At 44.5% G+C, this 17,009-nt stretch overlaps 1 protein-coding gene across 1 annotated transcript in view; it reads left to right on the top strand.

Moving 5' to 3' along the window:
- The window catches only part of ANAPC4 (anaphase promoting complex subunit 4), a 37,372-nt gene extending 25,197 nt beyond the window's left edge, over window positions 1-12,175 (top strand). Inside the window, exons 19-29 of the mRNA XM_066280925.1 lie at window positions 1,023-1,079; window positions 1,404-1,460; window positions 1,762-1,855; window positions 6,115-6,212; window positions 7,169-7,230; window positions 7,311-7,349; window positions 7,445-7,546; window positions 9,133-9,207; window positions 10,426-10,599; window positions 11,333-11,456; window positions 11,827-12,175. Of these exons, the coding sequence (XP_066137022.1) occupies window positions 1,023-1,079; window positions 1,404-1,460; window positions 1,762-1,855; window positions 6,115-6,212; window positions 7,169-7,230; window positions 7,311-7,349; window positions 7,445-7,546; window positions 9,133-9,207; window positions 10,426-10,599; window positions 11,333-11,456; window positions 11,827-12,051 (1,107 nt within the window). The 3' untranslated portion in view covers window positions 12,052-12,175. The remainder of the gene's footprint in view (window positions 1-1,022; window positions 1,080-1,403; window positions 1,461-1,761; window positions 1,856-6,114; window positions 6,213-7,168; window positions 7,231-7,310; window positions 7,350-7,444; window positions 7,547-9,132; window positions 9,208-10,425; window positions 10,600-11,332; window positions 11,457-11,826) is intronic.
- The last annotated feature ends 4,834 nt before the right edge of the window (window positions 12,176-17,009 follow it).

Genomic DNA, 17,009 nt, shown 5'->3' with positions numbered 1-17,009 from the left:
CTTTTATATAGTAATTAGGAGGTTTTCAGGCTGTAGACATGAGACAGATCTTGGTAAGCCTTCTGTTTTACCTCACAGAATGTCTTTATTATGGCTAATTTTATAAGGGTTAACTTCCTTGAATCTTAACTGCATTTGTATTTTCCTTGGAAATCTAGTACGTACATATTGGTGCCTATGTTGATGTCTGGTGAGCCGGTTTCTTTCTCACCGGCCGCACTGTGACAAGTAGCAATGCCGTCTCTTTCCAGGAAGAGCGCACAGAGTAGGGCAGGGTTCCCACTTGACTCCTGCGGCTCAGGCCACCTCGCCCTGCGCACAGGGTTCAGACAGGGTAGGGAACTTTGAGCCTGCGAGAACGGAGGGCAGTAGAATTCGCCTCGGTGGAGTGGAGCAGGAAGGGATCACGTGCGGCTCAACCCAAAGGACATTCTTGTGCTGTGCTGACTGGCCTTGCAAACCAGGAAAGTTCACATCAGCTCTTCTAGGACTTCATTCTTACCTTTATTTTGGGACGTGAAATACGTTGTTAGGAGGGACCTAACTGTACTTTTTAGAAGGCTGAGGAACCCGGGGAAAAGGCAGAGAAAAGTCATCACAAGAAGCTGAGGCCAGCGCGGAGCCCGTGCTGTTGGGGACAGCCCCTAGCTTAGGTTGCGGATTCTCTGGGCCTGCAGCCCCCCCGCCCCCCGCTCCCGGAGGAGGGACACCTAGGTGTCATCGTAGCACACGCATCACGTCATAAACAGCTTAGGCCAGGAGGGAGTTATTGGATTCTTCGACTGGAAGATGGATTTAAATGTTTCATTACATGCTCCTCAGAGCCCCAGGACTTCACATGTTCAGAGTGACATCTTCTGGATATCTACTGATACTTCTTCAAAGGAAGTTTGCTTATTTGGCCTGTGGCTTTTAGTAGATAGTAAAAGAGTCACGTTTATTATTACATGATATTTCTATTATTGGGAAGCTTTCTTTTATCTTGATTTTTTTTTCTTTTTGTTCTTTTTTGTTTCTGATAGATGACTCAAAAAGATATCACCTTTGTTGCTGAATTTCTTACTGAACATTTCAATGAGGTAGGATATTGGTATTTCTCTTACGCTGTTTTTCCTTAATAATTGCAGTAAACTTGGGTAACGGTAAGAAGTAGTCAGATTTAATCTATAATTTAATTGAAGTCTTAGCAGTTAATGCTTTTTAAAATATTGAACTAAAGAATGGTAGTGCTTATTTATTAAACGTAAGTTCTGTGGGTTGAACTTTTATTTGTATGTATATCTTACAGTCCATTAAAGAAAAAGTAACTGCATTCAATAGCTCTCTCAAAGTTTTTAGTTTTAAAAAAGATGTTTTTGGTGTGTGAGTTGACTTATGAGTTAAATTGTATTTACTCTTTCTAGGCTCCAGACCTTTATAATCGGAAAGGAAAATACTTCAACGTTGAAAAAGTTGGTCAGGTATGGGCTTTGGATTTAACTTAATGATCATTATTTTTTAAAATATGCTTCATGAAAATTGAACTCATAAAGTTTAAATGAGATTTATTATAGTTTCCACATTTGCAGCATATTAATCTTGTAGTAGTTAGCAGTTTCTTTGGTTGCCATGGCATTTAGCAAATTTTGGTGACCACTTAGAATAACAGCAATGTACTTCACAAGAGGACTAACTTATTAATAGAATAATGCTAAATGTAAACAATTATTGCAGCCTGATGTCTTGGTTTCCTTCATCTACATTTTAATCCTGTATTTCTAGTACCTGAAAGATGAAGATGATGATCTTGTGTCACCCCCCAACACAGAAGGAAACCAGTGGTATGACTTCCTTCAAAACAGCAGCCACCTTAAAGGTATTTTGTGAACCGAGTCGATTTTGGCCAGATTGTTGATTTGAGACCAGTACATCTGCTAACAGACTTGCTAAACTCTCTCTGAGTCCTTATCAGCTTCTTTAGCTTTATCTCCTGTGCTGTTTTGATTAGTGAAACAGCAGAATAACAAATGGTCTATGACGTTACCGTGATCCAAAACACTGACATTAACTGTGATATACGGAGATTGCTTGTTCTTAAGTATTGTCTGTTTTGCGCCTTATAAAAATAGGGTATTACGAAGAAAACTAACGAGGCTACAGGTCAGAGAAGTCTGTTTTGCTAGTTCCAATCTGTAGACCTCTGGAAGCATCATGATGCGTCCGTGTGTGCTCCTGAGTGGTAGGGTTTTGTTGTTGTTATGCCTTTCATTTCCTTTTTTTTTAATTTTTAAGTGAGAGGAAGGGCTACATTAGCCCAATACGGTGACGTGGTCCCGGCGCCACCAGGCTGGCCCATGGCCACAGCCCTTGTCAGGCAGGCGCCCCCTTCCCCGAGCCTCCGATGAACACAGTGAGCGGGAGCCCTGTGCCTCCCCCGCCCTCCATCCAGGGGCTCTCCAGGCGCCCCCTTCCCCGAGCCTCCCAATGAACACAGCGGGGAACCCTGTGCCTCCCCCGCCCTCCGTCCAGGGGCTCTCCAGGCGCCCCCTTCCCCGAGCCTCCCGATGAACACAGTGAGCGGGAGCCCTGTGCCTCCCCCGCCCTCCGTCCAGGGGCTCTCCAGGCGCCCCCTTCCCTGAGCCTCCCGATGAACACAGTGAGCGGGAGCCCTGTGCCTCCCCCGCCCTCCGTCCAGGGGCTCTCTAGGTGCCCCCTTCCCCGAGCCTCCCGATGAACACAGTGAGCGGGAGCCCTGTGCCTCCCCCGCCCTCCGTCCAGGGGCTCTCCAGGCGCCCCCTTCCCCGAGCCTCCCGATGAACACAGTGAGGGGGAGCCCTGTGCCTCCCCCGCCCTCCGTCCAGGGGCTCTCCAGGCGCCCCCTTCCCCGAGCCTCCCGATGAACACAGTGAGCGGGAGCCCTGTGCCTCCCCCGCCCTCCGTCCAGGGGCTCTCCAGGCGCCCCCTTCCCCGAGCCTCCTCCGATGAACACAGTGAGCGGGAGCCCTGTGCCTCCCCCGCCCTCCGTCCAGGGGCTCTCCAGGCGCCCCCTTCCCTGAGCCTCCCGATGAACACAGTGAGCGGGAGCCCTGTGCCTCCCCCGCCCTCCGTCCAGGGGCTCTCTAGGTGCCCCCTTCCCCGAGTCTCCGGATGAACACAGTGAGCGGGGAGCCCTGTGCCTCCCCGCCCTCCATTCAGGGGCTCTCCAGGCGCCCCCTTCCCCGAGCCTCCCGATGAACACAGTGAGCGGGAGCCCTGACCTCCCCCGCCCTCCGTCCAGGGGCTCTCACGTCTGCACGTGTCTCTGCTCGTCTGCACGTGTCTCTGCTCGTCCCAGGACTCGCCATGCAACACAGCTGCGGCAGAGGAGGGTACAGTTGGGTGTATGGAAAATGACGATAATTAGTAAATAATGCAAGAATAAAATCTGTGTTTCACATACTCAACACCTGTAAACCTACTTTTGCCCCAGTCTTAGAAGAATTGGGACTTACAGGGTTAAATCAAAAGAACAGTAAGCAACATTCTGAGAATTCCTTCCCTCCTGCTGTCCCTCATTTGTTCATCCAATAAGCAACAACCAGATACAAGTAGCAGAAATCAGGACTGAGGCCAGTTAAAAACCCAGGCCCTGTAATTAGCAGACTCCTAGCCCCATCGCTTGCTAGCTTGTGTGAGCTTGGCCCGTCCACCCTGCCGTTTCCTCGTTAGTAAACTGAGCATAGCAAGCACCTTCCCCACAGGTTCTTGTGAGGACTGACGGACATCACACATGGATAGAGCTATTACATAGCTCCACTGTAGTCAGATTACTCTTTAAGAAAGCAAAGAAATGATTTTAAAATGTTTTCATCTAAGATAGTGAAGTTCTGTCTGACCAGGCGGTGGTGCAGTGGATAGAGCTCACAGACACCGTGAGCAAAGCTCACCCTCCCTATATGTGGACAAGACCTTATCGTTGAAATTAAGTGGTGGTAGACTTATCTAAGGAAATCTGTGGGAATTTGGTCGCTGTGTGAATCTGGGGTGGATGACTGTGTGGCGATGGCAGGAAGTGGGAAGCAGAGCTGTCCTGGGGTGGCGGTAATACGAGGAAACAGTGTCACTGTGCTAGGAGCCTCGGAACGAGGAAACAGTGTCATCGTGCTAGGAGCCTCGGGACGAGGGAACAGCGTCACCGTGCTAGGAGCCTCGGGACGAGGCAACAGCGTCACCGTGCTAGGAGCGAACAGCGTCATCGTGCTAGGAGCCTCGGAACGAGGGAACAGCGTCATCGTGCTAGGAGCCTCGGAACGAGGTGAAGAATGTGTGTTCACCAGAAACCAGCTGCTTCCTCACATCCCCTCTCCATAGTGCCTGTTTTACTGCGGACTAAACATTGACTTGTCTACATTATCACATTGAATTTTTGTTAAATACACTTTTACATTAGTTGAAAATACAGAGAAGCACTTATCTATGGTTTAGAAACAGCCTAGAAAGGATGCCGAGGGCACGGCCTGGGGGAGGGGCACGGCCCTCCAGGTGCCCCGCCCTCCCAGAACCTCACTGCTGTCCGCCTGCCCAGAGGCCCTCTGCACCCTGTTGTTCAGGGGCTGGTACGGTGTTTTCATTGTGTAGCAGAGGCATGATTGCTTAGGGCACTGACCATTGGTGCCTGAACCAGCTTCTCTCTCCTTCCCGCATGCTGGGGATGGGGCTGAAAGTTCAGACTTCTCCACCCACATGCTGGGGATGGGGCTGCAAGTTCAGACTTCTCACGGCTTGGTCTCCACGGTGCCCCGCCCCCTTGCTGAGGCTCTCTAGGGCCCTGGTACACATGGCCTCATCGGAACGAAAGATGCTCCTATCACCCTGAGCACTCAGGAAATTCCAAAGGTTTTAGGAGCTCTGTGCCAGGAACTGGGGACAGGACCGCACAACTTTCTGTAATGCGACAGCATCTGTCAGCTGTGGGAGATTAACGTTTATCTTCTCCAGCTTAGCTGACACACGAGATGCTGTGAGGAGGGAGCGAGGGAGGCCTGCAGGGTGCAGTGGGAGAGGGTGTGCTTGGGCGTCGGACTTGGGCTTAAGGCACAGACACTTAGTCATTTTCATTCTTTTTTTTCCTTAAGTGAGAAGTGGGAGGCAGAAAGACTCCCACATGCGCCCCAACCAGAATTCACCAACAAGCCCACTATGGGGTGATGCCCTCCCCATCTGGGCCTATTGCTCTGTTGCTCGGCAACTGAGCTATTTTAGCATCTGAGTGGAGGCCATGGAGCCATCCTCAGCACTTAGGGCCAACTTGCTCCAACTGAGCCATGGCTACAGGAGAGGAAGAGAGAGATAGAGAGAGGAGAGAGGGGGAGGGATAGAGAAGCAGATGGTCACTTACCATGTGTCCTGACCAGGAATCGAACCCGGGACTTCCGCATGCTGGACCAACATTCTACTTCCGAGCCAACTGGCCAGGGCCATACTTAGTCAATTTCATAGTGGGCAATTGTCTGAACCCCCTACATCTATTTTTTTTTTTAATCTGTGAAATGGAGAATATGATGCTTACTTTGTACAACTATTTTAAACAATAGAAATAACAGATGTAAAAAGAACCCAGCACAGTTGGTGTCAATAAATGCTAAATTATTACTTTCTACTGAAAAAGTAGCCTTTTTATAGTGAAGAGCTTATCTTCATTCACTGGTTTCTTGTCTCCTGTTTTTGTTTTTATTGTCATAGTCTTCTAAAACAGCACAGGACGGCTGTTGTCACTCCATTGTGGCAAAGAATAGGGAGGAATGAACTTAGTTTCATTGTATGTCCCATGGTTCCCAAATCTGCCCTTTCTTCTCACAGTCAGCTGAAACACACTGTAGGATTTTGGGGGGGAAATAGCATCTAGAGCAGTAAGCTGCCAGGACTTGGCTTGCAGTTAATGTGGTTGTGTTTAGCGGGCCGTCAGCAGGGAACAGTGGAAGGCAGGGGCCACGCCATTTTTAGTGAGGTTGTGTGTAGGCACCATGAGGTGGCCAGGGAGAATTCCACCATCAGATAAGCTGTGCGGGCTGGCTCTAAGGGTGGAGTGTTTTTTCTGATCATCTGGTTTACTACAGCCTTTATTGTTTGTTTGTTTCTGTTTTTGTTTGCAACCAGAAAGTCCTTTGCTGTTTCCTTACTACCCTCGAAAATCATTGCATTTTGTGAAAAGGCGGATGGAGAACATTATTGATCAATGTTTGCAAAAGCCGGCAGTAAGTTTGAAATGCATGTCTTTGTGTTAGAGCAAGAACGTCTACATTATGTGGCTCATTTTTTTTTTTTTTTTCTGAAGCTGGAAACAGGGAGATACAGTCAGACAGACTCCCGCATGCGCCCGACCGGGATCCACCCGGCACGCCCACTAGGGGCGACGCTCTGCCCACCAGGGGGCGATGCTCTGCCCATCCTGGGCGTCGCCATGTTGCGACCAGAGCCACTCTAGCGCCTGAGGCAGAGGCCACAGAGCCATCCCCAGCGCCCGGGCCATCTTTGCTCCAATGGAGCCTTGGCTGCGGGAGGGGAAGAGAGAGACAGAGAGGAAGGCGCAGCCGAGGGGTGGAGAAGCAAATAGGCGCTTCTCCTGTGTGCCCTGGCCGGGAATTGAACCCAGGTCCTCTGCACGCTAGGCCGACGCTCTACCGCTGAGCCAACCAGCCAGGGCTATGTGGCTCATTTATGTAAATGAGCATAGTTATTAATTCGAACCACACAAAAATGCTGATATTCAGCCAGTTTTGATGAACAAAACCGGGAGATTTATATGGTTCACCCTAATATTTCCTCTTCTTGTTAGTTTCTTACACCAGTTAAAAGTGGAAAAGATTATTGAAGGTATTGGCATCTTTAGTATTTGTTCCCAGAACCCACTTGTGAGTGTTCTTAGTTACAGAGCTGCTGCATCGCTTACTCCGGAGGGGAGGGGCGAGTCGGTGTGGTGACAATGGGGAGATGGTCCGTAATGTGCCCCACGCTCATCTCTGGGCCCCTTCCAGCTCAGGATTTCCTCTCTCCCTTGCTGTTACCATTGCCGTTCAAGTTTCTGTGGGAGAAGTTTGATGATATAGATCATTTTTACTAGACTTAACCAGGGATGGTCATTCCCTTTCTGTGGAGTATTTATCCATCTATGTAAGCGCTCTAATAATATTTTTAATCTTATTTTATTTAGGATGTAATTGGAAAATCAATGAATCAAGCAATCTGTATTCCATTATATAAAGATAGTAGAAGGTAATTTTGTTTGCCTTTTGGGTGGTGTAATTCAGCTGACAATTTAAATTTTTCTTAAATTTTTTTTTTTTTTTTTTTAGTGAGGACTCTTCACGTAGATTGTTCAAATTTCCTTTTCTGTAAGTGTGTTTCTTCCTTGTCTTGTGAACAATACAGTTTTGTTCTACACATGATAGCTATATATCTTGTTTAACACTAAATTTTTTTCCCTTAGGTGGAATAATAAGACTTCAAATCTACATTATCTTCTTTTTACTATTTTAGAAGATTCGCTTTACAAAATGTGCATCTTAAGGAGACATACTGATATTTCCCGGTAAGTGTTCATCTGAAGTTTGAATCAGAAGAGATAAGATTCTATTATTAATAATAAAACACACAGCTCCTCTTCCCTACATTTCAGGTTGTGGTTAGATATCTTATGATGTTAGGGCTGTCGCTGAACTGTTCTTAGTCTTAGATTTTGTGTCATCAAGATGATTGTGCCAAATCAGGAAGCTATATGATCCCTTCCGATTCCAGATTACCTAATTTTGTATTGGTGCATAGCAGTCACATGTAGGATTTTACTTTAGGCTTAGGAAAAATCAAGAGCAGGACACTCGCCTGACCAGGCGGTGTACAGTGGACAGAGCGTCGGACTCGGATGCAGAGGACCCGGGTTCAAGACCCCGAGGTTGCCAGCTTGAGTGTGGGCTCATCTGGTCTGAGGAAAAAGCCCACCAGCTTGAACCCAAGGTCGCTGGCTCCAACAAGGGGTTACTCGGTCTGCTGAAGGCCCGCGGTCAAGGCACATATGAGAAAGCAATCAGTGAACAACTAAGGTGTTGCAACGCGCAATGAAAAACTAATGATTGATGCTTTTCATCTCTCTCCATTCCTGTCTGTCTATCCCTATTTATCCCTCTCTCTGACTCTCTCTCTGTCTCTGTAAAAAATAAATAAATAAAATAAAAAATAAAAAAATTTAAAAATTAAAAAATTAAAAAAAGTATTAAAAAGAGCAAGACATTCAGGATTACATCTCATGAACACACAGAAGTTCAGAGCTGTGGTCTGAGTTCCTTACAGGAAAGACTTTACCTTTAAGTATGCTTTCACTAAACAAGAGAATTTACCTGTAGAAGCTTCTTTTGAGAATACAAGTAAGAGTTCTGAAAGGTAAATTATATTCAGAATGCCATTATTGTCTTAAATGGTTTTAAATCTGAATATCAAGAACATAATTTGAGACCAAGATGTAGCCAAAGAGAAATACTTTGGTTGTTCCACCTGGCCTTAATTGTCTAAGATATCTAGCTACTCTGGTGACTAGCTACTTTGGAGATTTTTAAACCATGTTGTAATTTTTTTTTTTTTAAGTGAGAGGAGGAGAGATAGTGAGGCAGACTCCTAAATGTGCCCTGACCGGGATTTACCCGGCAACTCCATCTGGGGCCGATGCTCAAGTACCGGGTTATTGTTAGTGCCTAGGGCTAATGTGCTCCATTGGAGCTGTTCTTAGTGCCTAGGGCCACACTCAAACCAATCAAGCCACTGGATGCAGGAGAGGAAGAGGGAGAGAAAGGGGAGAGGGATAGGGGAGAAGCAGATGGTTGCTTTTCCTGTGTGCCCTGACCGGGAATTGAACCCGGGATGTTCATACACTGGGTTGACACTCTATCCACTGAGCCACCAGCCAGGGCCAACCATGTTGTAATTTTTCTGTTAGGTTTAGCTACCTCTGTGTTTAAATTATGTAGTTATTAGTATTCTAGAGTGAGCATAATGGTATTTTGGTCTGAGATTAGGTGTTTAGGTAAATGTACTAACACTGACAATCATGTTCTTTCAAGCATTTAGATTATTAGCTACCCAAGTTATTCTACAAAGTCTCTTTCCCCACCCCCTTCTTTCTTTAAGATCTATACATAATGGACTGATTGCTATTAAATTTGGGAGCTTCACATATGCCACGACTGAGAAAGTAAGAAGAAGGTAAATCTTGAATTTTGTTGGGATGATATGTGTGTATGTATATGTTTAATAATGCAAATGATAGGATTATGGTTAGACTCAGTTAAGCGACATATAACTACAAGGGCTTCCTCTCTTGCAACACAAGAGGCAGTATTGGTCACATATTGTATCCGGACAGAATGAGTTCAATAGAACCTCACCACCCTGCAGCAAGAATTTATGTAGCATGGTTTCCTATAATACCTCTGAGTTCCTTGTCTGTTAGTAAGAAAGTAATGTCGTTTTAGGGGCTGATAGCAGAGGTTCTCATTATGACCAACAAAATTGGGAGGTGGTGTTATTCTTAGTGCAGTGGGATTTTCTTTGATGCAAAAAGGGTAGCAATACCTAAGTCACCCCTGAGGCTTTGCAGAGGGCGGAATTAACACTACGGAGAGGCCAGTCTTTCTCTCACTCTTCTTACATGAAGTATTTTGTGGTAACATCTTTAGAGTTGTGTCTTTATATGTAAATCTTACTTTTATTTTCAGTCTAGTTAACTCCAAATATATGTAAGAAATCGTTCATAGAATTTCCATAATGGCCTGACCATTGAAAATAAACCAACAACCATACAGATTTTCCCTTTTTCGTGATTACCTATTTTAGGGCCTAGTTAATTATATTTGTGAATAATCAGTATAGCAGGTAACTGTGATTTTAGTGCAAACTAATGATATATTTTAAATGTTATTATATAGACTGTCACTTGATTTTTTTATTTTATTTTATTTTTTTGTATTTTTCTGAAGTCAGAAGCAGGGAGGCCAAGAGACAGACTCCTGCATGAGCCCAACTGGGATCCATCTGGCATGCCCACCAGGGGGCGATGCTCTGCCCATCTGGGATGTTGCTCTTTTGCAACCAGAGCCATGCTAGTGCCTGAGGCAGAGGCCGTGGAGCCATCCCCAGCGCCCGGGCCATCTTTGCTCTAATGGAGCCTTGGCTGCGGGAGGGGAAGAGAAAGGAGAGGGGGAAGGGCGGAGAAGCAGATGGGCACTTCTCCTGTGCACCCTGGCCGGGAATTGAACCCAGGGCTTCCACACGCTGGGCTGACGCTCTACCACTGAGCTAGCCAGCCCAGGCTCACTTGATATTTTTTATTAGGTTTTTTCCTTTGTACAAGTATATTATGCCTACTAGATTGCCTCAGTAGTTATGATCATCTTTCATATAACAAACTTATTTCAATTCTAGCACCTACAGTTGTTTAGATGCACAATTTTATGATGATGATACTGTAACCGTCGTCCTTAAGGACATTATAGGACGTGAAGGAAGAGACAGACTCTTGGTCCAGCTGCCGTTGTCTTTAGTATATAACAGTGAAGACTCTGCAGAGTATGAGTTCACCGGGACTTACTCTGCAAGGTAACGGGCTTGTTCATAAGTTCGTCTTTCTGATTTCAGTTAAAATGTTTTTCAGCATCTGTCATACAGTCTAGTTCTTTAGGTATGCTTAGATAATAGTTACTAGGGGTAATCATAAAGTCAACTGAGCAGAGATACTCCTGTTTTTTACTTAAAAGATACTGGCTTTAACAGCCTCTCTGTTCCTTTGCTTTACTAGTAAATCAATAAGTATTTGCTGAAACAAGGTTGGGAATTATTTGGAGTGGAAACTAAGACTTCTTTTAGTTCTTTTTTTCAAGAGCAGCGTTAACCCCAGTTTGTAGCAGAATTAATTACTTCAGATTGCCTTCAGAGCTCACTTCGGCAGCACATCCGCTAGAATTAGATTGCCTTCAGTGTTTCCCTCGCAGAATGAGGACTTCCGTAGCCCCATGGAGGGTGCATGGCCATTTCCAAGGGATGGCTTTGTTGACTGAGATTTAAGTAAGCAGATCCCTTCTCTAATTTAAAAATGTGTCTATTTGCTTTTCTTGAAAAGGAATAAAAAACCTTGCTAAGATGATATCCTCCCTATGTATAATTGTAGTATTGTCATAGACTATAGTACACAGTTTTCTTATGCAGTGGCTGATAGAATTAGATTGGCAATGGGAATATCGGTAGAAATCAAATGCATGGTTGACTCTGGTGCCACCCCTAGTAAGCCAGGGAGAAGACCCCTCTCATGCCTGCCTGTTTCCCTCCTGTCTAGGCTGGATGAGCAGTGTGACGCTATTCCCACACGCACCATGCATTTCGAGAAGCACTGGAGATTACTGGAAAGCATGAAAGCCCAGTATGTTGCTGGGAATGGTTTTAGAAAAGTGTCCTGTGTGGTAAGTGTTCACAGATCGTTACTAAGAGTTACAGGGGAAGGCAGTTTGGATCGGTGAGGTCCTTTCATTGTGAGCAGCTTGGATGAATTGCTTTTATTGATTATGAGCCTGCTAGTTGCCTTAGCTATTTAGTTCTCTTGTTCTGAGAAAGCTCACGAAGTCACTAATAACAATTCTGGGAGGATTTTGATTTTGAAATTCTTCCTCTTGTATGTGGAGATTCTTTTATGCAAACTGAAGGCTTCAGCTTAGTAAGTTGATGGGGAAATAATTTTCCTGTAAAACCATTCTTTGAACTTCTGATTTCTTGCAGATAATGTATTAGTTAACCATTGACTTTTAAAATTCTGTATCGCCTGTTTTCCTTTAGCTAAGCTCCAATCTGCGCCACGTGAGAGTGTTTGAAATGGACATAGATGACGAGTGGGAGCTGGACGAGTCTTCCGATGAAGAGGACGAGGCCGGGCACAAGGCTGTGAGAATAAAGGAGGAGGTGCTGTCCGAGTCCGAGGCGGAGAGCACCCCAGCCGGCACTGCCGCCCTGGCCCCGGAGATCGTCATCAAAGTGGAGAAGCTTGACCCCGAGCTGGACTGATGCGCTCGCTGCCGTCTGTGTGCTCTCACCACGTCAGAAAGGACAGAGGGTATGGGCTAACATGCCTGAGCCACTTTTAGTTCTCTTTGTATAACAAAGAAATAAACAGTCGACCTTATTCTCATTCTGCTTCATCTTCATCTTCTGTTAGGGTTCGTCTCCGTGGTAGGCTTTCTGTTCGCTGGAATTTCTTTGTATCACTCTGTACAGAACTAGTGTTTGGAGAAAGCAGATCAGGAAGAAAAAGACAGGTGTGGGTATCAGGACTTAGTCCTCCATCAGGAAAAAATGATGTTGAAACAGTCACTGGAAGTTTTTTTTTTGTTTTTTTTTTAAATACTTTGATTTTACAGAGATAGGAGAGAAAGGGGAGCATGGAATGGGAAGTAACAAGTCATAGTTGTTTCAGGCTAGTTGTTCATTGCTTGCTTGCGGTATGTGCCTTGACCAGGGAAGCCCAGGGTTTCGAACCAGCAACCTTGGCATTCCAGGCCGAAGGTTTATCCACTGTGCCACCACAGGCCAGGAGTCACTGGAAGTTTTCTTTTTTTTTTTTTTTTTTTTACAGAGACAGAGAGTGAGTCAGAGAGAGGGATAGACAGGGACAGACAGACAGGAATGGAGAGAGATGAGAAGCATCAATCATTAGTTTTTCATTGCGCATTGCAACACCTTTAGTTGTTCATTGATTGCTTTCTCATATGTGCCTTGACCGCGGGCCTTCAGCAGACTGAGTAAATCCTTGCTGGAGGCAGCGACCTTGGGTTCAAGCTGGTGGGCTTTTCCTCAAACCAGATGAGCCCACACTCAAGCTGGCAACCTCGGGGTCTCGAACCCGGGTCCTCTGCATCCCAGTCCGACGCTCTATCCACTGCGCCACCGCCTGGTCAGGCGAGTCACTGGAAGTTTTGATGCATTTTATATTTAAAATCATAGCCAGCCTGGCCTGTGGTGGCGCAGTGGATAAAGTGTCGACCTGGATCGCTGAGGTCGCCGGTTCGAAACCCCAGGCTTGCCTGGTCAAGGCACATATGAGAGGCAACTATTACAAGATGATGCTTCCTGCTCCTACTCCCTATTTCTCTCGCTCTCTCTCTAAAGATCAGTAAATAAAATCTTAAAAATATATACTTAGAAAGTAAAATAAGAACGTAGACAACATTTGTTCCTATTTTTGTGTCTTCCTCTTCTGGTTTATTATAGGACTCCAGAATGGTTTTGAAATTGTTTTCAAAATACACTGACCTACTGTAATGCTAAATAAACCGAAGGTCAGTACTCTCTTTATGATCTAAGTAGCAAAAGCACGGCTGGACACCTACGTGATTATCTTTTCTCATTGTGCTGTGTTAGAGCTCCAGAGTTCTTTGAATCAGCGGGGTTTCTTTTCCCTCCCTTTAGAATTGGTCTGGGGCGTGTTGCAGCTCTCTGGGGGGTTCACTCCTTGGGAACATGCAAAATACAGGTCAAGTAAACATAATTTAGAATTAGTGCAGGCAAGCTACCCTTGATTTCCTACGGCTCATTCCTAAAAGAGTAATTTTCTCAAGTGATTTTCAAAGAATTTCCATTTTAGGTATGAATTCCAATATCAGTTCACTGATAAATATGATACAAGACTCACTTTGAAAGCTTTGAGTATCTTTGGGCAGGAAGGTATACTGTAAGCGGGGAAGTGGGTAGCTAGGATTGCGGTGTCATTTGTTTCTTTAATAGGTAGCTGTTGCACTCAGACTATAGGTACATTACTCCTTACATACTCCAGGTGCCTTAGTTGGTCTGATCTTTATTGGTTTTTTTAATTGATTTATTCTTAGAAGAAGGAAGAGAAACGTTGATTTGTTGTTCCACTTAACTATGCATTAATTGGTTGCCTCTTACATGTGCCCTGACCAGATATTAAACCCGCAACCTTAGCATTTCAGGGTGATGCTCTAACTACCTGGCCAGGGCCTGATCTTTCCTGGTTTTTAAGGGAAAGCCGATGTGAAACCAGAGTTGTGTACATGACCTTGAAGTTTAGAACTAGGACCTACAGGAGACTGACCGCACTAGCCTTCAGCCTCGGGCCTGCCTTAAATACAATTCATATGTAAGTCTAAATGTTTATTGGTGGTTGGCCAGTACTTTGTGGCATAGTGCAGAATGTCTTAAATTAGCTTGTGTGAGTGAAAAACAGCGAACCAACTGTCAGATGACATGGAGAAATTACAGGTCGTAGGCACGTGGAGTATCTTAGAGTGAATGCATTGCAGAAATTTACCCCATAACATTTAAATATGTAACTTTGGTGTGTTTGGGAGACAAATAACTATAGCTTGTTCTTAGAATGAATTCCAATTTCACAATAACCAGTTCTTTATTAGTCAGTAATCAGTCCCATGTGACTTCAGCATTGAATTTATAAAGGTTTTTTGATGTGTGCACGTTTGCTATTTGTAGTTCCAGCAAGACTTGCAGATTCTGCCCTTAGCCTGAACCGGGGATCAGAACCAGCTCTGTTGATGCCCCTAGCTCGTTCCTAGCTTGTCCTTAACACTAAGAGTTAAATTAGTGTGAATAATTCCTAATTATAAGAGGATAGTTTCTCCACTGATGTTTTTAAGATATATGATAGATCAAATATTTAAGAACTAGATTTGTATTACATCAAGGTGAAAAAGTTTAAATTGATCTCTACATCTCTAAATTTTAATAAGCACAGAGCAAATGATTTTGTGTATCATTTTACTTTTAGATACAGGATATAGTTTTTACGCCATTAGAAACCTTTTAATATTTAGAACCAATTTGATCATTAGAGACTATATTTGGCATATTCATAAGCAGATGCTGGATGTGCGTTTGAGTTAGTGAACAAAGTGAAGAAAGACGTGAGGATGCGGAGGACCCTGGGTGGGCGGTGGGCTCCCCGGTCACTGACTGTGGGACTCGGGGCCTGACCTTCGCATGGTGGGGATGACAGCACCCACCTCAGGGCTCGGGGAGTAGACGGAGGAGTGCTTGTAGAGCACTGTGGCTGGCATATAGGAGACACCTGGAACAGATGAGCACTTATGTTGGCCTGATGGCTTGGTTGGTTAGAGCAGCATCCTGAATCACAGAGGTTGCTGGTTTGATTCCTGGTCAGGGCACATACAGGAATTGATCGATGTTCTTGTCTCTCTTTCTCCTTTCCTTTCTCTCTAAAATCAATAAAATCATTATTAAAAAAGAAAAAAGGTGCACTTATTACAATATTCTGTGCTGCTCTTTTCCAGGATAAATTGTATTGGTTTTTTTCAGAAATGTACAGAACGTTTTATTTTTGTGCCGGACTTAATAAGATGGTGAGAGTCATAGTCTTTCTAATTCTCTGGCTTCCTAGGTTTTATTTTATTTTGTTCTTGATTTTATTCCAAAATAAAAATTTTATACTCAGCAAAATGTTAAAGCATGCTGTCTTCTTTGGTAAGAGCGTTTGAATATAAATGTGAAGAAACTCATATGGTATATGGTATACTGCTGAGTTTACGGTGCCACTGGGAGTCTATATATATATATATACACACACACATCTATCTATACACACACACACACACACATCTCAGTTCATCTAAGTACATCTCCCTTCTTGAAGTTCAGCAAGCAGCCATGTGCTATATATACTTATTTCTAGAAGATGCAATAGCTGAAACCATGCCTTGCATGATCTCACTGGGGCAAGTTGTCAGTTTCTTTGGCACCTCAAAATGGTGACAATTATCTATAGACTTTGCATTTATTAGATCTACATTGGACTGTTTGACATATTTTTAGTTCTCACTAAGCAGAGGGTGATGGTACTTAGTCGAGTTCAGAAAGATGTGAGAGCAGGGCGTATGTTACATAGGAAAATAGCATTTGAACTCGAGGAATATTCAGTTCAGCAATTCTCAATGATTAAAGGCTTCGTTCTAAGAAAGGAAGTGTTACTGTGGTAGGTAATCAATGTTTGCCACTTTCAGAGTGAACTAGCACAGCACTTCCCAGGAAGCACACACCACCCCATCGAAACTGCCCGGGCCAGTGATTGACAGTAGGACTAGGTCGGAGCTGCACAAGCTCCCTCATCAGAATGTGACAGTGGGGCCCAGGCCTGCATTTTAACCAGCTCACCACTTTTATGCCCACTGAGGTTGGGAACCATATTCTTTATGGATTTTATTTTTAGGAATGAGATGTTTATCCTTTTTAGTTGTGAAAGTTAAAAAGCTGCTCTTTTAGATACATTGAACATCGATATATTTTTTTTCTTTAGAAATACCCCCAACTGGTGGTTAATTTCACATGCAAAGTGCTCGCAGTTGTGTGAGTCTGGAGACGGCAGCAGGCAGATTGTAGCCCGGTTCTCGTTATGAACTGTGGCATAGAGAAATGATTCCCTGAAGGCCACATGTCAGCCTCAAGGTCACGTTCTGCTGAGCGGTAGTGCCGAGTTGGGTCCATATAGGCATGCAGGTTGGGAGTAGGCCATTACAGCTCATAAATGTCACCCTTAGGTATGTGCAGTTGGACTGACTGCACAGCACACCCAGATGTGAAATATACTGTGTCCCACAACCTGACTAAATGACACTTGAGCTGACTTGATAGGTTTTAAATGTCAAAATAAGATGTTTGTAGTTCGTGCCATCTACCATCCAAAGTCCAGTGTTCTCAACATGCCCCCAACCAGACTAGAAACATTGGGGACTGCTTTTAATAATTTCTGTATTCCTGATAACTGTGGCAGAGTGAACATTGTTATTTTAAGTTATATAGTTTCCACTTTTGATAGTAGAACAGTTAATCAGGAACCCCATTAGATGGCTGCTATAAACTACATTAGTGACTGTCAACATGTTAAGTGATGCTATAAACCTTGCTAACATTGATGACATGTTACTTCCCTCTCTCCTTTCCACCACTTACCTTGTCCTGTCCAATTGTTGCAGGAG

This window comes from Saccopteryx bilineata, chromosome 5, assembly GCF_036850765.1.
Source record: "Saccopteryx bilineata isolate mSacBil1 chromosome 5, mSacBil1_pri_phased_curated, whole genome shotgun sequence".
NCBI classification, from domain to species: Eukaryota; Metazoa; Chordata; class Mammalia; order Chiroptera; family Emballonuridae; genus Saccopteryx; species Saccopteryx bilineata.
The sequence above is the reverse complement of the archived record's forward strand: the minus strand, read 5'-3'. Positions and strand labels throughout refer to the sequence as shown.